Source organism: Barbatula barbatula (genome assembly GCF_947034865.1).
Source record: "Barbatula barbatula genome assembly, chromosome: 12".
Taxonomy (NCBI): Eukaryota; Metazoa; Chordata; class Actinopteri; order Cypriniformes; family Nemacheilidae; genus Barbatula; species Barbatula barbatula.
In genome coordinates, this window is record NC_136775.1 from 9026967 (window position 1) to 9051057 (window position 24091).

General features: G+C 37.7%; 1 protein-coding gene across 2 annotated transcripts; it reads left to right on the forward strand.

Moving 5' to 3' along the window:
* The first annotated feature begins 2610 nt into the window (after positions 1-2610).
* On the forward strand, positions 2611-24089 carry lmna (lamin A). Of its 2 annotated transcripts, none has more exons than XM_079470217.1 (14): positions 2611-2732; positions 4240-4379; positions 4955-5324; positions 16233-16389; positions 17084-17209; positions 17361-17531; positions 17731-17856; positions 18257-18477; positions 18792-19077; positions 19237-19344; positions 19431-19550; positions 19745-19804; positions 20096-20311; positions 21292-24089. In XM_079470217.1, exons 3-14 carry the CDS (start codon positions 4978-4980, stop codon positions 21325-21327), a joined length of 1974 nt encoding a protein of 657 aa, XP_079326343.1. In that variant the 5' UTR covers positions 2611-2732; positions 4240-4379; positions 4955-4977; the 3' UTR covers positions 21328-24089. The 2 variants fall into 2 exon arrangements, with proteins under 2 accessions (XP_079326343.1, XP_079326344.1); XM_079470218.1 differs by lacking the exon at positions 2611-2732 and adding an exon at positions 3804-4055.
* The last annotated feature ends 2 nt before the right edge of the window (positions 24090-24091 follow it).

Consider the following 24091-nt stretch of genomic DNA (forward strand, 5'->3'; position numbering starts at 1 on the left):
TTCCCTAGAGATAGATTCAATGTTTCAGTTTCAACATCTATAATTAACATCTCAGGGAAAAGGCCTTTTGTCGACTACTATAGTTTGTACAAAATGTTGCTTCCTGCACCTAAAGGCTTTTGAGTAGGCTATACCTACACTATAATGTACCTGAACTTTGAAAACTTTCAACCACGTAATTATAAGTAGACCTTGCCTATTGTAAAACATGATGGAAACTGAAGCGTAGGATATGATGTGGCCTACTCCCCAGCAATAATAAAAAAGAAATCTGAACTACATCTACAAAGGATGTATCTAATAGCAGAAAAGGATGCTATTTTGGCATGTCACAACTAGGATGCCACAATATACATGGCATTAATCGTTATATTAAAAAACGTGATTTAGTTGAATATTACAACACAACACATGAAAGTTATAGCATTTTTTATTGATTCGAAAAATCTGTTGAATGTTATTGTGAAATCTTTTCACCCCCATAAGTGTAGTAAATAACCTACATTGTGACACCCCTAAATGTTGTTCATAACTTAGACATCATGACAGACTATATGTCATTCTCCTGTGTTTGTATTGTAATGTTATTATTTATTGTTGCTTTTTACGTTTAATTTGAAGGTTGTATTATGACGGCAAGAACTGTCCAAATATTGCCTTAATGCTGCCACCAGGTGGGGAAATGTGGCAATTGGATGAGGAGGGACCCTAATCGTCGACAGAGGTCACCAGAGTGCCGTTCCAGATTGATGATTAATAATAAATATGCGTTTTTAGCGAATGCATAAAAACCACAAAGAATAAAATAAAACCACAAAGAAAACACGTCAAAGAAAACGTAAAGAGAACGGCCAGTAATGATGACCATCAGGTCAATACTCGTTTACTTCAGTACAATAAGAAAACACGATTGACACCTAAATTAGTAAACCATTCAACATAACAAACCTGAATGTTTGTGCTTCATATTTCTATATTTCTATACTAGCAAATACTGTCAGTGAGTCACATATATAACAGATATTAAATGTTTTTATCATGTCTTTAGCTACAAGCTTATGATATGAAAAACCTCTTATTCTGTGCTCAGAGGAAACTGGCTTGCAGTGTTTACCAAACAGGATATACATGACCTAAAGTCATATTATTTTCTCAGTAAAGAATTAAAACGAGAGATTTAAATGATAAAATCGTGAAACGTGTTTGTCCTTTATACGTTTATTATGGCTTTACAGTAACAATAACCGTAGATGCTAACCGTAGCTGCACCAGGGCCCGGCTTTTCAAAAGTAATCCACTAGGATTTTGGATAACGGATTGGATCAAATCTTGAAAATGTGTTTTTCAAAAGAAAAAACGGATCACATAATCAGATTAGATCACGTAATCCAATCTCGGTTTTGATCCGGATCAAACCTTTAGTTTGGGTTTTTCAGAACTTTTTTGTAGGATTTGGATCACTTTGATCCAAAATATCTGGATTTAACTGATCCCATCAGAAGGGAGGATTCAGCGTGGATTTCATGCCCAAAATGTAATGAAAACTTTAAAAATGTATCAAATAATACTATGTTTGGATCATGCAGTATGACAAGATATCCTATTTATTCATAAGGTTTTAATTTTATTTGTTCATCCGTCAGGCTACAGTGATTAGGTAGGCTTTAACGTATTCAGCCTTTCAGTATAGGCCTACAGCAAAGTAGAAAGAGATTGGCCTCATAAAATAATCCTCCAAACAGCTGTCAAAATTGACCAAAAACAATAAATTTTATTCTGTCACTAATTGATAAATATATTCATCACAATCGAAAATATTTTTGTTTTTAGAACATTTATAAGTGATGCATGCAAGGATTACAGAATAACCAAAAAAATGCAAAGAATGGCAATCACTGATTTTTGAAATCCAAAACAAATCCAATTCAGAAATAGTGTCTAACTATTGCGTCCCTTGTTGCACGTCCTGTTTGCTCGTTCTGGCAGAGGAACAACTGACTCTGACCAAACTGCAGCAAACCAAGGCCAGACTTGAGATCCGCCTCCTAAAGGCTACTCTCAGACAAGCTGGTCTCTCCACATCAGATGAGGAAGTTTGAAATTATTGTGGAGTATTTGACATTGTCTTTTTTTATTCAATATATCTATACTTGATACTTGTTATAAATATCCTCAATGTACAGTGTTTGTGTTGTAGGTCTCAGATGAGCATGTGTGTTTTCATTTCAAATAAAAATAAATTTATATTGACCCCACACTGGCTATTCTAGCCTACTTTTTGCTCTTTACATATCTATATGTAAATATGCAATGTTCTACATTGTGATTTCCTATCCTGTTTGAGCACTGGTTATCCAGCACTGGTTATCCAGATTTGGTGATCCTGAAAAGTTCCTATCCGGATCAGATTGATCCAATCCGATGTTGCTTTAAAAACTGGCTCCAAAAGTAACCTGATCACGGATCGCAAAAAAAAGGATGACTAAATCCATATCAATTTTATCCGTATTAAACCTTTTGAAAAACCGTGTCCAGGGTACACTTTTAAAAGTACGGTAACACATGTTTAGGTGTTTTTACTGAAATTTCTTAAGCGTGAGCTCATTGCTCGTGCACGGAATGCCCACTAGAGGGCGTTCTACAGTCCATGCGCATTTCCAGGCCAGTCAGGAGGGTATGGTGGACCATGATGAACGCCTGCAAACATTTCCTGATCTCGGGATAAGAGAACTGTGAGTCATTATTTCCACGAATGAGTCTTTGCCTAAATATTTCATTACTCTGCTCCATAGCAACCGGCGTTTTGTGGGCTGTATATAAAGAGAGAGATTTGGTGCTCAGACTTGTGATTCTTAATGCATGACTCAACACTTTTACCGGTCTTATACAAATAGATCATTTTTTTCAAGTGTATTATATTCCTTTAACCTCAATAAGTCATTTGTACTGCCGCAGAATGCGTTTTGTGTGATTTGTCATAGCCTATTACAACTTACATGTATTAATCACAATGTTATTGATGAAAAGGAAATGTAAATAACTAAAGGGGTATGAAAGTGTCTAATAGTGTTTGGAACCTGTGACGCATTCTCCATTTTACGTCACACTTTGACCTTTTGAGCATTCTTACAAAATAGCTGCTGTGGTTAAATGTGTCCCGTTACCTGATCTCACAGAACTTGCGACAGATACTTGAAAGAGTACTTGGGGTGGAGAGACATTACTCTCGGGAATTTCATTGTTTTGTTGGAATGCAGCGAGTTTTGGGTGTGTCATAGTACGAAAGAGGGAGATGATGGTAGTCAAAGGGTTTTATTAGACGAGGAGACATCAGAAGCAGAGAAAGTGCGTGCGTTCTAGCGGTCAGGCCTTTCTCACGCACTGCGACTCTTTTCCATTGATGCGCCTCTGCGGTTTTCCTCTCACGCCACAGTGTCCGCTGTTTCCAGAACAGTTTTTGCACATAGTGATTAAAATGATAACAGATCGTAGTTCTGCTCCTTTAAGACCCTATCTAGTGTCCTCTGGTGCACAATGTACGCTGCAGGCGAGACCGGTCTTTGCGTGTGTCCTCACTCACACGCACAGTGAGCTCTTAAGCAAGTATGCACTAGGTAGTGGAAGGGAGTTGACCAGTAGTGTGTAAACTGAAGCACAACCTTCCTTCCTAAAAAGGATCTCATTTACTTGTTCTCTTTTTTTCCCCATGACACCTGATTGGATACTTTATTTTTAACATGTCCACCCCTTAGCAATAAATGACAGGCTGGGATTTAATATAAGAGGTGCGGTGGCTCTTCGAAAGCTTTCTTTTGACCTTGTGTCATACAGCAGGGATTTATTCTGGAGATGTGCGAGACAACGATTAAAGAGTGGTTACTTGTTTGGATACATTTGTTCGGGACTCTCTTCGGAAAGCTCGGTGGACTACCTGCGATTTCGTGAAACTGTTATTTGTTTTAATTGATATTTTTGTCACTTCTTAAAGGAAGATTACATTGTTTTTAAAGCTTTGTTCTTCTAAGTTACAGATTTTGTAAATAAATATATATATGGTAAGTGGATGATGAATCAGGAGACCTTGTGAGGCACCGTGCATTCCTTACTCCCTTGTGTGGACGTACTGAGTCAGACTTGACTCCACCTTCTCTCTCTCTCTCTCGCTCTCTCTCTCTCTCTCTCTCGCTCTCTCTCTCGCTCTCTCTCTTGCTCTCTCGCTCTCTCTCGTCCTTTGAAAAGAGGGTTGAGCGACAGCGTGAGTTTCTGCCAGAGACTTGGAGCGTAAGTCAGACCAGACACACGCACTGCAGAGTTCGAGCTGGACACAGAAGCTCCAGGAAACTTCTATAACACAAAGTCTCACCGCCTTCATTAACCAGGTTAGTGATTCTGGTGTATTATAGATATGCATGGTGCAGATTGTAAATGCTCTTTATAGAAATCACTCTCAATTGTGTTTTCATAGCTTCTTTAGCATTCCAGAGAGAGAGAGAGATAGAGACAGACAGACAGACAGACAAGCTTGTGGTCAGTAATTGTGTCTAGGGGGAGTGTTGCACAGGCCTGTCTCTCACATTGTAAAGTTTGGAATCTCCAAAACACATACCACTGTGTCTCTGTGTGGTCCAAGCTGCTGTAGGACTTCATCATGCATGTCTATGCCAATCTTGCATTTAGTTTATCTTGAGTATTTTCTCAGAATATACATATGTTTGTCTAGAATAGGCGATATGAATGGAGGTTGGGCGTGGCGGATGGACAGAGGGGTGGGAACATGTAAGTGGGCTGGGATGTATTGATTTGCGTGTATTTATTTAATGCAATAAATGAGTTTATGAATCACGCGTCTGGTTCTTTCAGGAGAATTATTCTTGTTGGTCTTATACTGTCCTGTTATCTCCTTTTCATTACTTCACTTCACACTCACCTCACATGTCTTCACTTTTCCTCTCAGTCCCGTACAGTTTTAGGGCAGCTATGGAGACTCCAGGTCAAAAACGAAGCACCCGCGGAGGGGCGGCCGCCGTCCTGTCTCCCACTCGCATCACCCGGATGCAGGAGAAGGATGACCTGTGTAACCTAAATGACCGTTTGGCGGTGTACATCGATAAGGTGCGATCTCTAGAGTCAGAGAATGCAGGCCTGCGAATGCGCATCACCGAGTCGGAGACTGAGATCAGCCGAGAAATGAGCGGTATGAAAGCGGCGTACGAGGCGGAGCTGGCAGATGCCAGGAAGACCCTGGACTCCGTGGCCAAAGAGCGAGCCAGACTACAGCTGGAGCTCAGCAAAGTACGTGAGGACTACAAGGAGCTGAAGGCCAGGTATGTGTCCACGTCACCTTCATTTCATGAAAAATCCCCTATTAATTATACAATACATACTAAAGAATGTTTAATTTGACAGTAAACTAGAATTGCAGCACTATTCCAGTAGTCAGGGGTCTCTTATAGAAGCTCAGATGCTGACACATAGAAGAACAGCAGACCGCGGCTTTTTTCTGCACCCTTTTCCTGAAATTTCTTTCATTTGTCAAGAAGATAAATTTAACCCTAAAGAGCAGAATGGTGCCGTCCCCTGGGCGCACGGCCTAGTCCTCTGCTAAATTTAGCTGAACTATGACACCGCTGCCCTGTGTGTCTGCTTATTGACTCCGTCGCTAAATTTGACAGCTTACTGCTTTAGTCTCTTTGATGCTTTATTTGATATTTAAACACATTAGCAGTCATGGTAACAGCTTAGAATGTCATGTTATGAAGAAAAGTAGACTTGGACAAAAGAAAACAACATACATCCGGTATTATGGCAACAGTCTTAAAGGTTATTACTCGCGATTTCATACAGAAGAGGATCCATGCATGCATATTTATGTGCTTTTGTATTTTTTTATAATTTTTCTTTTAAAGCCTTGCATAATTGACCAATGATTTTAGCGCCATGTTTAAATGACAGATGTAATGAGATCGGCCAGTTGGATTCTAAAACCAGGGACACCCACACTATACCCTCTGGCTTTGCTACAGAAAATTGCGCTGCAACTTATGTAGACCTAAAAGGTGTGAGGTGTGTGTGGTATAGTTGGGAAATGGCTGTTCGGTTAGTCACCACACCCTTTGGCCCTTACAACAGGTTCAGTGGGATTGCTTATCTGTTTCATCAAATATATTACATGCTGGTTAGATTTGTTATGGCTTCTGCAGAAATTAAGATTTTTTTTAAATCTGAATTTTCAAGGTAGAAGATGGATAACATCATTGTAATGTGCGGGTTTAACCAAAAAGCCTGCGGAGGCATGTGAATATTGTACTTGGAGATGCATCTATTCATCTATTTATTTTGACTAGAAATGCTTCGTGAAATGTTGTTAAATCATTCCTATTTTTTTCTAGTAAAACTAAAATTCAATTTGATGGTATATTAGTTAATTATGTAGAACCGTCTATTTTGGGGATTTAAATAATAAGGGACTTACAATTTTATTGAAATAATACTATTTATTTGTTAATTCTGTATTGTGTTCAATTAAATTGTCTTTACACGGCATATTCAATTTATTCAACTTATTTTTAATTCAAAAAACGTGGGTATTATATCAACTCATTAATATAAATTAAACAATTCGAAAATCAATATGATTTAACCTTGATATCACATTATTTTTGGTGAGTTTTCACATTTCTGTATATTACTTCATTTACCATACGTCTTACTCCATAGATACCAGCCAACATTAAAACAAAAGCAAAATAACAGCTACAAACCCATAAAACTATAATCAATGGCCTTGCTTGAAACATGTAAATGTGGGTGTTTATTGCGGTTTTGTTCTGAAGGAGTATGATGTAATTGTTAGGCAGTCATTGTAAATGTTGGTATAACGTTCTCAGACTGTTTAAACGGCTGTCTCTATGGTAGTATATTTAGATAATCCTCAGGTGAAAGTTATGTTCACACCCGAATGGGTGTGGTTCCAAGATAAAAGCTTATCATGGCCAATCACACGCCTTTACCAAATTATTTCACCAACACCAAAGTTCAGAGACATCACCGAGTGTCAGAGCTCACCGTTGTGACTCTTGCATTTTGATAAGGTTTGTGGTTAAATTGGAGAAGTGGATGGTTTCTATTTGTCTCCTAGGGTAGCCCTTGAATGAGTTCCTGTAAATGTTGATTCTGTAATGCAGATAGATTCGTACACTCATTGGATCAGAGCTGTTTAGAAGTGTTTGGTTTCCACAGCAACTACGCAGTCTTGCGGGCATGTGCGAGACACTTCTGAGTGGACTGAGTAGTGACTCATGGGCTTTAAGTAACTACGGGGAAACACCTCAGGAAGAGAGGCTCATGTTAAGATTGAAACCGTAGTATTTCATTTACAGTATATGAGTCCTTAGCATAAATGTGCTTTCTTAGCAGAAATAAAATACACATTAGAAATGACTTATTTCATTTGCTTCTTTGTGCTACACTGAGACTTTACTGGACTGGTCCTTTAAATATTGAATTAGATTCGGTTTAGCTCGTGTATCATACGGCATATATTTCTATGAAAAGACGATTAAGTAAGAGGCTTGTCTTAAAGTTATTATAATTGACTGGTTCTTAAATTTAAGGTCAGACCGGGTCATGTTCTTTAGCAGAGACAGCACATGTCTTTTGCGGTCGAAGGGATGTGTGTGTTTGTGCGCATCTGTGTGCATGTGGTCAACGGTCACGTGCTTGTGTTCTCTATTACCAAATCTGGATAACACCATTTGGTAATCAGAGAGAACAGAAGACTATTCTGTGTGTGTGTCTGTGTGTGTCTTTCTGAACTCTATAGACAGGTGCAGTGTGTGTGTTAAGTGGGTTCATGTGTAGAAAGATTACAGCTGGAGCAGATGAAACATGTCTTTCAGTTTATTTCAGTGCCATTGTGTACTTTTAATTTAAAATGTTGATTTAGATAATACAATTACAACCCGAATGTACCGGTTACAGTGCAGCTCAAAAGGGAAGTCAAAGGATATCGGAGGAAATGTCTTAAAATACATTTAAAAAATTGTACCAACTTGAAGAACGTTTTGATGGAAAAACAATTTCTTTTATATGACTAACACTAATCCATTATTTAGTTAAACATCTGCTGACTCGTGTCCAGGTGTCGAGACCTGCCCGTTTGAGCAGTGATTAGAATTTATTTGTGAAATATTTGAAACGTGATTAATCTTAGTTCAGATATACACTCCAGCATCCCAAGAGGAAGTCTTACAGATTACAGCATTGATTCCACAGATAGTACTGTAACCATTTAGAAACGAGAACTTGTTCATATTTAGAGTAGAACCGCAAATGAATTTTATATATTTTTTAAAATCTAAATGATATTTATTGCATTGAAGATCATTAGTCATTCCAGAGATCAAATGATTAAGAATGAACTGCATTCTTGTCAATGTTGCTCTAGGGCATACAGAACAAATAATCATTTGACAGGTTTCAGACTTAAAAAAGAATACTATGTTGGGTGAGTCATTTCCTGGCTCTCCCCCATCTCTTGTAGGTTTGCCATTGACTGGATTACCTCATATGTGCAAAGTTACTACTGTACTAATGTACTACCCTGGCAACAATCAATTCAATGTTTCATGAACATGGTAATAGCTTTGTGCAGTGTGCTATCTAATGTTATAGTACCACCACATTATTTTTGCAAGGCTTTGAGTTTGCTTGTGTATTGCAGCTCGTGCAGTTGCAAAGTGTTCAAACAGGATCACTTTGGTTCTCTGGTTGCTGACACGGAATGCAGAACGTGTTTACAGATTCTAAAGTAAAATAACGCCCTCAGGCTTTATCAAAACTAAACACATGGCAATAACACTTATCATATGCCGCTCATAAACTTCCTGCAGACTCACAAATTCCACATTCACATGAAATAATCCTTGTGTTCTTTTGCCAATGTGTGGTGTAAAATATACTTTGAGAAATTACAACTAATATTTAACTAAATGTTCTATTCTTATTTACAGAGAACCATTCCCATGAAGAATTTAGTTGTTTAGTTCAAAACTGTCCTTCCTCAAATAATGAAACAAGATTGATTTCGATTTTATCCCCATCCTTTTAACTTCACCTAAGTCAACTTTACCAAACACCTGTATACAAAAGCATTACTGCACATTAATCACAGTATACAACTGAATAGGAAACCCTCTCTCATTTCACAGACTCGGAAGACCTTTCTGTGTGAAAAGGGATAGAGATCCCATTCTTTTATTGGTTTGTTCACTGCCTTAGGACACTTTTCTTTGCCACCCTCATGACCTGTCCTAGGCATATCATGTTAAGGAAATTGTTCACCCAAAAATGTAAGTTTTGTCGTGAGTAAATTATGTTATAAGTTGTGACAGAATTTGTAATATGATTTTTGGGTGAACTTAAACATTCTGACATCTTAATTCCACTTCAGTTGAATGTTTTAATAGAATCATATACAGACTGACTTTCTTTGACTAACTTCAATTCAACAGTAGTCAAGGATGAAGCAGTTGGGCTCTTTTATCTATTGTATCTCAATCTATTGTAAATAATCCTTTTTTTAGCTTTTAAATGTAAAAACCTTTTTACTGGTATTATCATTGTGGAATGTAGTTTTACATAGTGTTTATTTTCTCCACACTCTCAGTCTGGAAAACAATTTCCCTTATTGTTTTAGGTTAATAAGTTTAAATGCTATGACAATGATAAATACAGTTAATGAATACACCAAAAATAAGGAGGTCTATAATCAAACAAAGCTTATGCACATTTTATAATGGTCATCATCAATTCTGAATAAATCTGCGCAAATGAACTTTTACACACTCACCTAGACCTGTATTCCGTTTTGGTTTTTATCTGATGGATTTACAGTTACGTATTTAAGTTGTCTTATTCTTTAAATGTTGAAAGTACAAAGCACATACACACATCAATATGCCATTTTCCCAAACACGCATGCGGTTCCATTTGGTTGTGGTTGAATGTGAATGGCCTGTGAACCGAATGACTCATTCAGTTGGTTATAAAATTTCCATCTACAGACTCAAAAGATCAAACATGTTTTTCTGTTTACCAGTAATTTGTCGAGAATTCAAACTTAACCTGTGTACACTTTCATGGTTTCATTTTCATTCATGTTTTTCACTGTAATAGTTGTTCCTTCATGCCACTTTGAAGTGTTGTTGAAAGACAATTCATTTAGTCAGATTTAAGCCGCAAAAGGGGGAGGATGCCCAACTGTTTAAAGAGCCAATCAGCTTTTAGATATGGAGGCCTGTTTTATTTTAATTCTATACGCATGTGTGTTAGCTGTACTAGCCTGAATTAAAAATAATTTGGCCTTTAAGCTAAATAACCAAAACTGGCAACCTCTTTGTGTTGAGACGTTATTGCTGATTTAAAATATTTAGTAATTTAGCAAATTTGGCCATTCATTTTGGAGATTTTACGCTGTACTCTTTCAAATAGTAGCTGTTTTTGGTCTATTGCCTTTGTAGAAAATAGCTGCCTGAGGTGTTACTGAAATAGTATGTGATCTGTTGCCTCGAAGGAACTTTTGTTCAGTTCGTTTACAAAGCCAAGCTGTTTGTGTTTTTGATTCGTTTAGTAGATAAAAGGTTATAACATACATCTGACAGTTTTAAATAAATGCAAAGGTGCCAAATCTTAGATCTAAATCTAAAATGCCTGGATAGTTTTATTCAAATAAAACAAAACTGCCTAACGAACCGATGTGGTTATGAAAGAGAGAAGAGGCAGAGTCACGTGTCCGTGCCATGTGATTCGTAGCCGAGCTGATGTTGTACTTTGCCAGTGTTCCCAATTATGTGTGGTTTGGTTCTGGCAGAGATCACCGACACACACACAATCATTAACACACATCATCTCCATCCACTTCTTATCCAGCAAGGTCTGAACCCCTGGAGATTACAGTTAGAGGCATCTGGTTACGTTTATCCTGTTAAAAAGTCACTGGAAAGTGTTTACATACAAGACCATAGTCTGATCCTCAGATTCATTGAGATTGTTCAAATGGGCTCGGATAAGGACAGGGAGGAGCGGGCTACTGTAATTGGTGCCGTTCTGTTGGCGTGTACGGGCTACGGACGTCAGGGAGAGAGTGAGTCACCATCCGCAGCTCTTAAACCCAGAACTGCCACGCTGGCAGGGCCTCGCAACTTTCTCCTTCTTACAAAACTCTCTTTATTCATATTGCACTGTTAGATTACTGCATGTCAGTCCAGTCTAAAAGGATAGACAGATTCATCATTTTGGAGATGAGGCCAATTGCTGTACAACTGTGCCAGAGTCAGTCTTGCCATGGTCATGAATGAAACAGCTGCCTGGTTTTGCACATGTCTTGCTCTTTAGCCTGACAAGACAGAAGGATTAAATACATTATAGATGTGTATTCAATCTAAAGGGAAGTTCTGTAAGCATTTGGGGAATAATGTTCTCTTTGTTTCTGAACGCGTTACGAATACGTGGCACACCCTGGCTATAAAGCCACACCCTATAGGTCCACCAGGAAGATTTAGAAGAATCCTAACAGGTAATGCTATGTTTATATATATGGCACAAACACTTCTGACGAACTTGAACACAAAAATGCTTAATATGTGGTTAGACTACATAAAAAGATGAACCAGAAAAATAAACGGTCAACATAACTTTAGATAATCAAAGTGTATCCCGCTCTTTGAAATTTTTGATTTTGAGAAATGCACAATAAGCAGAATGTCGACTCATGTGTATTTATTAAATGACTGGTAGGTTTCATATTTCTACATTGATAGTTTTATGTTTAAACACGAATCTCATTATTTATGCAACTTTAACTGCTTTTCAAATATATGCCACTTCTAGTCAGCATTAATTACATACTGTATACACATTTAGATCTCGTATCGGAGAATGACTTTCCCTTACACCTTGAAACTTTGTATTATGAGATTTACTATATAAATGTGACCTAATTTGATGTAGGATGTTGAGGTGGGAGGTGTTGAATTGATTGTCCCCACAATAGCCTTTGCTATACTTTATCACAGCCAAAATTGGGTATTGCTAGTCATAAGTGAAGTTAGTGGTGTAAGGGAAAGGGAGATACTTATTCTAGATATCATTTTCAGTGAGTCAGTAAGTGCGACAGTAAGTGAGTCACTAGGAGTTTTTTCATCTCGAAGATTTATGTCTCAAAGAGAGTTTTTAGAGTTTAAACTTATCGAATTGTTAAGTTGTGCTAACTCTGTTTCTGCCGTGGACTGTTTGGAGCTATATTTCCACTTTGTTTATTTAACAGTGTTTATACGACTGTTGTCCATACGTTTTTCCATCTGAATGTTCCACTCGGTTTCCATGGAGACTTTATGGACTGATGGTGGTTGGTAAGAGTGAGTCAGAGTCATCTCAATTAAAGGGGAAATGTGTATTCTTTGACCGGTGGGATAATGGGGAACCCCTGTTTGAGATGTTTCTGTTTTAGGATTGTGCTCCACCCATGCAGACACGGTGGAAAAAAGTTTACGTCAAAAGTATTGAATGAGTGTTTTGTAAAGGCGCAGGCAGGAGGGCAGGGGTTTGAGGCTTTGTGTTATGTTTTCAACTCAGAAGCACGCTGAAATAAAAAAGCAATAAATAATTGATTTGCATATTGTGCCTTTTAATTTATATAAAAAACAACTTTAAAGGTTTAGTTCATTAGAAAATTACATTTGTGCATGTCGTGTGACATGTTGTATGGTGTACCATGTGTTGTCATAGTTTTACAAAGTGTTTCCGATGAGCGCCTGCAGTCTTTTTCCTCTCACAACCTCCAGCTGTTGCAGGTGACAGCTGTCTATTGCATGGTGTTGTTTGCTACAAGCAGTTTTCACAGTAAATACAAACTGAGAGAAACACTGCAATGACCAAAATGTAGTAGACTCATACAAACACATACAGTTTACAGGGATTGCTTTGTTGACCTAAAAGGTTTGGCTGTGCATGTGAGAGCTACATTTCTGGGAATATATCGTTTTGCTGTCAATCTAGTAATGGCTACAGGTTTGTGAAAGGTTTGTGTCCGCGGTTAGAGTTTAAAAGTGTGGTTTTGGAATGAATCTTAAGTGCTTTTATAATGAATGGCTATTAGTTTTATTAACATATATGCATTTAACTTTTATAGTTTTTCAATGAACAATTTGGCTACAGTGTTTTGGCAACACTCGGTTCACAACAATGTTGGTTGTTGGGGAAACCCCATTCTTTCTCTCTCTTTATTTTTAGTAGACTTTTCCCTCAAAGAAAATTTCCACCTTAAGTCATGAGGCCCATCCACTCTGTCATGGTAACCATACTGCAAACATTTAGAGGGATTTCTGTGGGTTCAATTTCGCCACAGAAAAAGACAAAGATAGCTGTGATACTTTGAGAAGCTGGAGGCTGAGCTGAAACATTCCTCTCTTCTCTCTCCTCTCTGTCTTTCCTTGTGGCTTAAATGTTTCCAAGTGTTTTACAATGCCAAGCCTAACCCTTCTCCTGCTCTCTCACACACACATACACAGCCAGGACACAAACTACACACTTTTAAGGAAAATTTACTGGAACTGATGCTTTATTGAAGAACCCTTTGCCAAATACTATAATTTAGAAGCTCTGTTGTATTTTAGCTAACGTAACATAATTCCTGTCCCTAGTCAAAGCTGTAGTTCCATTTGCAGTATACAAACATCGACCAGGTCTGTGCAAACAGCAAGGAGCAAACAGCAAGGTCCAGTTAGAAACAAAGAGAACCGGTGCAGAGGCGACATTAACACGTTGTTCCATTGTCTGCTTTAAAAGCCCTCTGGTCAATTTGACTTCCTGTGGACAGATCCTGGAAACTAAACAAATAGACCAAATGCAGTGGCAGAAAACATGAACGCTGATACATACCACAAGATAATAGAATCCAAATATGGGAATGCTGTATTTAGCTGTAAACACTGACTCACTGCTTAAAACTAATGCATCCAGAAAAAACATGGACCACACGAGGCTCTTAAACTTGTATCGTGTCCTCCAAATGAACACAAGTGCAAATTTGAAACATCTGACAGATATTGTATAACCAATTGTATTCCAATAGAGTGTGAGGTTGTGTTTCTGCTGGTGTGATCTTGATTCCAGTAGCACCATTAAAATATCATATAAACATCTTTTAATGATAAGATTTGGGAAAATGTTTCCACATAAATTCTGTACGCTGCTAAGGGAAGGCGCTTTGTTTTTGAAAACATGGTATATAGGCCTACAGGTTGACTTGTGATGCATTTTTCTTTTTAATCCCAGAATCAGTAAGAATAAAAATGCAAGTTTTGTTTAGCATAAAGTGCCTTTGGTGTTCTTAGGATTCGTCTTGTTTTCAGCCTTGTAAGACTTATATTGAATATAAGTGGAAAAGCTGGAAAGAATAAAATATTTCATAACAGAGCGCGTGTTGTTTTCAATGGGAAGTTGGTCAAATTCCTTCTCTCTGGCAGGAGGTATCATGGGATTGCTCCATTCACACACCTCTGAGAACAGAACACAATGTAAACACTGGAAGTTACAACGTGAATCTAGTTTTTAATCTGTTAGTTGTTGTCTAGTCACATAATTAACATTATAATTATATTTACGTTTTAACTTCCCCTAAAGATGTAAACACTGTAGCTCTATGGAGTTCAAAAGCATTGCTCTGTTTGTCACTGCATCTCAACCACCTCAAGATAGCAACAATGACTCAATGGTGTGAGGTTGTTGAAGCACTATTTCCCTTTTTTACAAATGGCAGATGTTCACAATCCACCATTCTCTTAATAAATGTGCTTTAAAAGGTTGTTCGATGCCACAGAATAACCTTTTTGGTCTAAATTGTTCCTTAAAGAACCTTTAACATCCGAGGAACCTTTCTGTTTCACAAAAGGTTCTTTGTGGCAAAAAAAAGATTCTTCAAATTATGAAACCTAACACACGAACGAGATGTTTCTTTAAAGAACCTTTGACTGAATGCATCTTTGTGGAACCATTAATTGATATTCTATGGCATTGCTGTGACGAACCTTTAAACACCTTTAGTTTTAAGACTCTACATACATACATATGCTTACTTCCGTGGGTTATTTCAGTACCTTGTGTACAATCTAATTTGCAATGAGTTTGCAAAAAACAAATCTGTCTTCATTTGGCCACTCAAGTCGTTCCAAATCTGTATAGATTTCCGTGTTTTAATGAACACGGAGAAAGATATTTGGATGAATATGCTTGTAACAAACAGTTCTTGGCCACCGTTGACTCTAACAATGTATTTGTTCTGTTGAACATAAACAAAGATATTTTGAAGAATGTAGGAAAGCAAACGGTTCTGGCATTCTCATTTTTCCTACTATGGTAGTCAGTGGTGGCCAAGAACTGTTTGGTTACTAGCATTTTTTTAAATATCTTTCTCTGTGTTCATCAGAACAAATAAATGAATACAGATTTGCAACAACTTGAGGGTGAGTAAATAATGACGGATGTTTTTATGTTTGGATGAACCGTCCCTTTAAGAACACTAGAGTGAGGCTTTCTATCATATAAGAGTTTACTGTATACATACCATTAAAACTTTTTTCTTGAACCTTCATTCACATCAATCCCTTTAGTTATAAAATAGCTTTTATCCACTTGATTAGTTTATACAAAGATGTTCTGCTCTTCTGTGGTACGTTAAGATTTTGTGTGGTTCTTTACTACGTTTCGAACCGAACAACACTGCAGTCATGCACATGTGGTTTAAATTCACTGTTGGAGGTTCAAATCCTGCCTTTTTATTGAAGAGAGGCTTCTTGGGGTTAATGTTTACTGGCTTTTGGGACAATCTCTGGGCAGGCGGATGTTAATATGCACTGGGTGGTTATACAAGCTTCGCTGCTTGCCAAAATTATTTAGTTATGCACAAAATTAGTTTCATATTTAATTTTCTTGGATCAGTTCAGACAGACAAAACTTGATACCAGACCCATTCCTCTATTGAGGAACTTAATAGGAGCCATGGCGCCACGATAAAATAGCTAAATCTTATTCTCTGAAAAAAGAGCCTTTCAAATCATACTGCGACATGAATATGATATACAAATGGATATGAGATTCTGCATATAATAATCTACTGTGTACTTTTTCTGTATCTGGATAAAAAATGCTCTTTTATACTTTATTTGCAACTGTAGGAACAGTAAAAAGGAGGCGGATCTTGAATCGGCTTTGGCCAGGCTGAAGGATCTGGAAGCTCTGCTGAACTCGAAGGATGCTGCCTTAACCACCGCACTTGGGGAGAAGAGATCCCTGGAGGTGGAAGTTAGAGATCTGAAGGCACAGCTGGCCAAGGTGATGACCGCATAAATGCTTAAAGCTCCTGTGGTGATGGAGAGGTTAACGTTTATGGGCTAGTATCTATAGTAGCTAATGGGTTACACATTGAAATCCCAGTTCATGTGAAAGGCAACTATTTGTCCTTTAAGTGATAATTTACCCCAAAATAAGATTTCCGCCCCAAGATGGATACAGGGGGCCACAGTTTTGAGGCATTTTAGGAAGTATGGAAGTGTATGATACATTTTGTGCAATCGAACTTCAGAAAAATACCATAATGTTCTAGCATTGTATAATTAAATATGTTGGTGGTTTAGTTAAATTTTTATAAGGGTATTTTATCATAAGTCTTTATTTGGAGGGGGGCCACAAAGCGATACACCCTTCACACAGGGGGCCTTGCAACGAAAAATTTTGAACCACTGGTTTAAAACCTGATTCTTCGGTGGAACACAAATAAGATATTTTGAGAGAAGTCATGGTGTCCACACAGCGAAAGTCAACGGGCTGAATATGTCTTCTTTCGTGTTCTGCAGAAGAAAGTCATACAGGTTTTGAATGGAACAAGGAAAATATTACGGAAAACTCTTAATTTTCCGTAATGTAATCGCTGGTCCACATTAGAACATCTAACCCTAGTAACATAGCACACATTTATAAACACTGGCTTTCTATTTCTGAGTCATAAAGGTGATTTATTGTGTTGCAGCTGGAGGGAAATCTGATTGATGCTAAGAAACAGCTACAGGATGAAATGCTGAGACGGGTGGATGCTGAGAACCGAATCCAGACCTTGAAGGAGGAGCTGGAATTTCAGAAGAACATCTTTAATGAGGTCTCATACACATGCCCACCTACAAATATTTATAGTGTACTGCACGTTTGATATACACATATAGTATACAGTGCTAACATAAGTAAGTCCATGATTCCGTACAGACCTGCAGGATTTTCTAACCCTGAGACCTGATGTTGTTATTATACAGGAGATCCGTGAGTCCAAACGCAGGCATGAGTCACGTATGGTGGAAATCGACAGCGGGTCTCCACAGGACTTTGAGAGTAAACTGGCCGAGGCTTTGGTTGAACTCCGCAACCAGCATGAGGAGCAAGTTCGTATCTACAAAGAAGAGATCGGGAAGACTTACAACTCCAAGGTAACACAACAGTAAATGTGGCGGATTAACAAATGAATGTGATGTTGTACTGCTCTTTATCCCCCCGAGGCACCAGCCTGTCCGGCCCTGTATACATATTTGCGCGCTGATCTGGTTCCAGCAGCATTTATCAAAATGTCTAAAACGTACAACGTTTCTGTCACTTAAACATAATGCTGTTTTGTGCGTGTTTATGTAGCTGGAAAACGCTCGGCAGTCTGCAGACAGGAACAGTCATTTGGTGGGTGCCGCCCATGAGGAACTGCAGCAAACACGTGTGAGATTGGAGAGCGTGACCTCTCAGCTCACTCAACTGCAGAAACAGGTACACACACGTGCATGCATTTCAGATATGTATTGCAGGGCAGTGCTGTTGTGAAATTCCTCCTTTCCTCTAGTTTGACAATTTCCTCCAATCGAGTCATAGTTTAGTTACTGTGTCAGCTTTATAAAACATGCCATTGGAAGGAATTGGAGGTTTTCATCAACTGTTGATTCATGCTATTCCTTCGTGGCCTGGAATGAATTGACAATATTAGAGTACAGATTTAGTTGTAGCGTCTATTCGTTTGCTGCATAGCAAAACACCTGAAATGCAAATCTTTTTCATATTCTATTTACTATGTCTTCAGAATATTATACATAGTTGAATTACGTACACATTCATCTTACAGTCTCATTTAAATCTCAATGATAAGTATGATGTCATTTGCTTTATGTATTAGTTGTCTGCTCGTGAGGCAAAGATCCGCGAGTTGGAGGAGGCTATGTCCAGGGAGAGGGACGTCTTGCGTCGCCGTCTAGAAGAGAAGGATAAAGAGATGGCTGAAATGAGACAGCGCATGCAGCAACAGCTAGATGAGTACCAAGAACTCCTGGACATCAAACTAGCACTCGACATGGAGATCAGCGCTTACAGGAAGCTCCTGGAGGGCGAGGAGGAGAGGTGACAAGCAGATTCACTCATAGCGTTACTCAATACATAGGTTTTTGGAATATAAGGTTCTGATTGTTCAGTTGCTCTATTTTGTAGTCCAATATTATTCTATAACGACTGCTAAAATGTACATTTTTACTTTTTTTGACAATTATTATTATATTATGAGCGTATAACATATTTTTCAGTTCCAATGAGAATATGATTTTCCACACACAAAACTCTGAAACGTTATATTGTCCTAGCCTTTTGTTGCTTTATGTTAACCTTAATGCAAAAAACATTCCTAACAGTCTTCTCTTACTACTCTTCTTTCTGTCAAGGCTGCGTCTCTCTCCGAGTCCTCCTCCTGCACGCAGCGTGACTGTGACCCGCTCCTCTGGTTCTGGTACTCACGCGCGTGTGGTCCTCAGCAGCACTAGTCGCACCGCATCTGGCAGCTCGAAAAAACGGCGTCTGAACGATAATGACAGTGACGTCTCCAGCGTGGTCGGCGGAACCGTCACACGTACACGCGTCTCACAGCAGGCCTCCGCTAGCGGCCGCGTGACCGTGGACGAAGTGGACATGGAGGGAAAATATGTCCGTCTCAGTAACAAATCTGACCAGGTAAGAGAAACACATATACACATATACAGGAAATATATTCCTTGAATATTGTAGAATAAAAGCATCTGGCAAATGTTTTTTTGTGAAAATAAACCATCATCAAGATGTATTTTTAGCTAGTGTTTATTAAATTGTATTAAAAACGTTTTTTCTACTCAGGACCAAACTTTGGGACACTGGCAGGTGAAGAGGCAGATTGGTTCTGGCACTCCCATTATCTACAAGTTCCCACCTAAATTTACCCTGAAGGCGGGTCAGACTGTCACGGTGAGTAATGATTTACAGCACAACCGTACCATTTGTCTTTGATTGTTTAAATTCCTGACACAACTCACTGCGTCTCTTTCCGTCAGATCTGGGCCTCAGGAGCTGGTGGAACCCACAACCCCCCCTCTGACCTGGTGTGGAAGACTCAGAACTCATGGGGCAGTGGAGATCTGTTCCAGACCACCCTGATCAGTGCTAGTGGGGAGGTAAGAGAACGTTAATCATCCAACTGCTTTTCATTTATCACCCGTAAACGCCATGTGCAAAGAACATTTAATGTGATCTTGGTCAGTAGATTTTTTATGCGTTCTTGGTCTGTAAAGCTGTGGTGTAGAATGTACCTTATGCTATAGTCGAACGTGGCTCATTTTCTTGCCTTTTTCTCTTTGTGTATCTTCAGGAAATGGCAATGAGGAAGGTCACTCGTACTCTTTTCCAGGATGATGATGATGATGACATGGTACATTTGCATCTCATTATATTTTGCATAATTTAACATTTTACCTCAAATTTGCGAGGTAAAACAGTAACATGTGTTCAATGTACACATTCAAAACTCAAAAGCCATAATGAACATCTTTTTCTTTAACCAGCTTTGTGCTTTGTGAGGTTTGCATGCGAGGTTTTTCCGCAATGAATCATAGCACTAAAATGAACTGAGACCAGCCAGCAAACACTTCATCTATAATAAGATCCATTGCCATTCTCTGTCTTGCCTCTCTTGTATTTCACCCGCTGACGCTCTCTGCAGGCCGCCCATAGCACATGCGGGGAAAGTGAGTACAACCTGCGCAGTCGTACGGTGGTGTGCGGCTCGTGTGGCCAGCCGTCAGACAGAGGCGGCAGCTGCATGGCGGCCAGCTCTGGAGTGTCCAGCGCGTCTCGTTCGTTTACCAGTGGAGGGGGTCTGCCTGAGTCCTTTGTGTCGCCTTCACATTTTATTGTGGCCAATGACAAACCAAGACAGGTTTGTGATTATAAAAATCTATTCACACATTAATTGCATGGATTAATGAACTGAATTACAGATAATAGCGTAAAACACTATTTTCTATTAGATGAATAAAGTTAATATAACTTTTAATAGAAGATGTTGTCGAATGAGTGAAACTTTTTTTTAAATTAGGTGTCTTTTTTATTTAGGTCTTAATCTGTTCTATTTTAAATATATTTTAAATCTGTAGAATTTCATTTATGTTTTGTCACCTTTCATAAGTGATGGAAACTCAATTGTTGTTTGTAGCAGAATGGAAAGAAATTGATAATTGTTCAAAAATATATATAACTTAGGTCAAACGGAATTTTTGGCTACAATATTTTTCATAAATTATACATAAAATACTCTGAATCGTTCAGAAGTTTAAGGTCACTTAAATTTTCTTTCAAATTTTAGGATTTGTCTTGAATTTGTAAAATGTTCTTTTTATCGACTGTCATGCTTTTTTAAAGAGTATTAATTTCCACCTATTCTGGGGTCCTATTGGCTAGTCTAAGTCATCCGTTTCAAAACCATTTTTTATTTAATAAAATGTTTAATGTCATGAAATAAGTATATTTTGTCTACAAAACTACTTTTAGAGATTAAATGGTATGCCTTGGATCAAAAGGTTTGTAGATCAGGAGATTTTTTTCACTCAAGGGACCTTAACATTTGAACGATAGTGTATTTTATGTGAATAATGTTTAGGCCAAAGATTTTGTTTTACATTTTTTACAATTATTCATTTTTTCCATCATACTGCACATAACAATTTTTTTTTCTAGTTTTAATCTAGTATGAAATGCCACGAATACATTAAATGAAATGAGTTTAAACGTTTGAACGTTTAAAATAAAAAAATTAAATAACCAGATTAAGAAACATATTTTTTGTGTATATGTTTTTTAAATAAAAAATGTATTTTTTCTCTCTCTCTCTCTCTCTCTCTCTCTCTCTCTCTCTCTCAGGCTGGGCCAAAACTAGATAGCTGCTCCCTTATGTAAAGCACTAAGGGCAGCCCTGACCTGTATCCATTTACATAAACCAGGAAGAATTTCTTCTTTCCCTAGTTCCTAGTTGGATTATTGTTCCTATTACATGATATATTTTGTACCTTTCTTACTTTGTTTTTCATAATCTGCCGGGTAGATTTTGGCTTTTGTATGGCAAACGCTTAATAGCAGCTTATAGCTGTAGATGATTCTGTCCAGTGTGACTTTAATAGATTTGCATGATGGCCAGGCAGTAGCTTCAAAATACTCATACTGTACTCAGGTAGACAGGCGAACTGAGCATTTCACGCTCGCACCATGAGTTTTAGACGGGAATGCTGTCAAAACACAACACGCACAGTTAAGAAACCCTCGAGAAAAGGTCTGTTGTAACAAAACTCTTTACTACGTACATTTTTGAAAGGACAAGAAATGAGGATCCCCTTTACTTTTTAGTGACTTTAAAGTTATTGCAGCAGTATTTTTGTGCTACTACTTGCGGTTTTTATGTACACCTGTTAAAGGGAAACCTACCTACTCAACAGCATCATCAGTTGTTAGAAGTGATGTTGCGTATAGCAAGGACTCACAAACGTACAATAGATCTCAGAGTAATGTTATTCTACAGAGTTTCGTGATGGTGAGACTTCAGGTTGTACAGTAATACTATTATAGATGAGTTCTGGATGTAAAACTATTTTGTGCGTTAGTGTTGCACATTTAAATTGGTACTGTGTTTTTTGTAAAGGCAGTTCTCACAGGCCCTGACTAGGCTGCAGAAAATGTTGTCTTGCGTAATAAGTGTTAAGAAAGACTTGAAGCAACTATAAAACTTCAAATCCAAAGAAAATAGTTTGTTATTGCCAAGAAGTTGTTCTAAACAAAAGCTGACTTTTGTTGACTTAATTTGCAGAGGATCATGTTGTGTTAAATGAACCATTGCAATGTTGCAGGTTTCAGTGCAACTCATTTTCGTTTCGGGGCTTAGAGGCAAAGTTTTTGAATGTGCAAAGCGGCCACCGTCATTCCCTGGTGTAACGTCCCATATTTTTACGGTGGCCTTTGTTGTTTTGTTTTGTTTTGTTGAAACATCAGATTTATATTTATACTAAATCAACTGTATTTGTTATATCTCTATGGATTGAGTGTTGATATGTTCGTCACTCCCCTCAGTAGGTGTTCCAGTTCCTCATCTAGACAGCTGTTAGACTGCAGTAATGTTGGTGTAGTAAAGAGTTTTTGCACTGAGAATCAAATTCCAGTCTTATAGTGGTGCTGAAAGGAAAACATCAAGTTATTCAATTTTTTTTAAGTAATATAATCTTTGAACACAAATGTAGTGCTTTAAAATTAAATCTACAGTAGTCGTAGCTGCACAGACCGAGGGTGGGATATTGCTGGCGCTTTACATATGTTATTCTGTTGCATTGCAAAGCTTTGGGTTGCTAAAAGAGAATTTGGGATTCTATTTTTTTCTACATATACTTGAGACTTGTGGTAATGTATTTCTGCTAAAATCAGCCGTTGTCACTATTGTAACCCATATATTTTGTTGTTTGAAACTGACAACTGCATTTGCCTGTTTGTCATTGAAATTTGATATCATATGCAAAGAAATTAAGTGTTAAAAAAACATGTCTCTCTAATGAGTGTTTCTGTTAGTACACGTTTTCATCATGTAACAGATGTTAAATTATAGAATCATGACAACAAAAGATTGTTTTCTTTATTTTTAAAGGTTTTCTTTTGTTTCTGGATAATTTCATGAAGGTGTTGTAAAAAAGGTTTGCTAAAACAGACTACAGGGCTTGACATTTTTGTTACTTGCTTTATCGTTGGAAGATTATGCTTTTTTCTTTTAATCATTTACATTTACTTTTGTGAGCAAATTCAGAATTGATGTAAAACTGAGAGCCTTGTTACAAACTGTGCCTTAAAATTAAATCCGTTAAATAAAAATTTTCAATTTGTCTCTATCATATTGCAGATAAATGTGTCTTTATTAAATCTTCCATTTTTATGTTTTATTATTATAACAGTCCTTTGCATAGGAGCTGTGGAAATCAATGTTTTTGTAGTTATGCAGCTAGTTGCCAGTAACTTACTGTAGATTTATATTTATCTAATTTATTGGCAACAGTTTATTCAAAGACTTTTCTTTAAAGAAAAAAAAATAACAGCCTGATGCAAAGCATTCTGGGAACCAGAAATCCACATAAAGCACCTTGTTTTTTTTTTCTAATTTCTGGTTCCCAGAATGCGTTGCTTTAGGCTGTTATTTTGAAGTTTTTTTAAGGATAAAGACTTGTTAATGTTTAATGATCATTTATCTTTGAACAAACTGCTGCCTGCACTACTGTTATTTCCGCAGAATTTTTTACAGTGTGCTTGCAAAGTGATTAACTGCCAAAAAGCTTATGAAAATAACATGACGATAATCTCATTGTGCTGCTGTTAAACAGATTGTCAAAATGGGCACCCAAAGACAATGTGCTGCATTTGTTATGCAGTTGTGTGTGTTTTGTCTCCAGGTTAGTCTCGAGGCCTTGTTTGTTTAATGCTAAAGTTAACAGTTGTCTTGTTTCGAACTTTATTATATTTATTGTAAGGGAAATATGAATGAGCTTTCATGAGAAATTGACTGCTGTGTACGTATTGCTGTGTGATGTGGAAGTGAATTCAGATGGTGTCTCCGTCATTGTGTGCTGCATTAGACAAAAACTTGAAATTACATTTAGCAGACACTTAGAAACAATAAAGCAATAGATCATAGGAA

Coding starts and splice junctions, on each gene's coding strand:
- lmna (XM_079470217.1), top strand. CDS start 4,978: ATGGAGACTCCAGGTCAAAAACGAAGCACCCGCGGAGGGGCGGCCGCC. Junction 5,325..16,232: donor TACAAGGAGCTGAAGGCCAG/GTATGTGTCCAC, acceptor TTGCAACTGTAG/GAACAGTAAAAAGGAGGCGG. Junction 19,805..20,095: donor ATGATGATGATGATGACATG/GTACATTTGCAT, acceptor CGCTCTCTGCAG/GCCGCCCATAGCACATGCGG.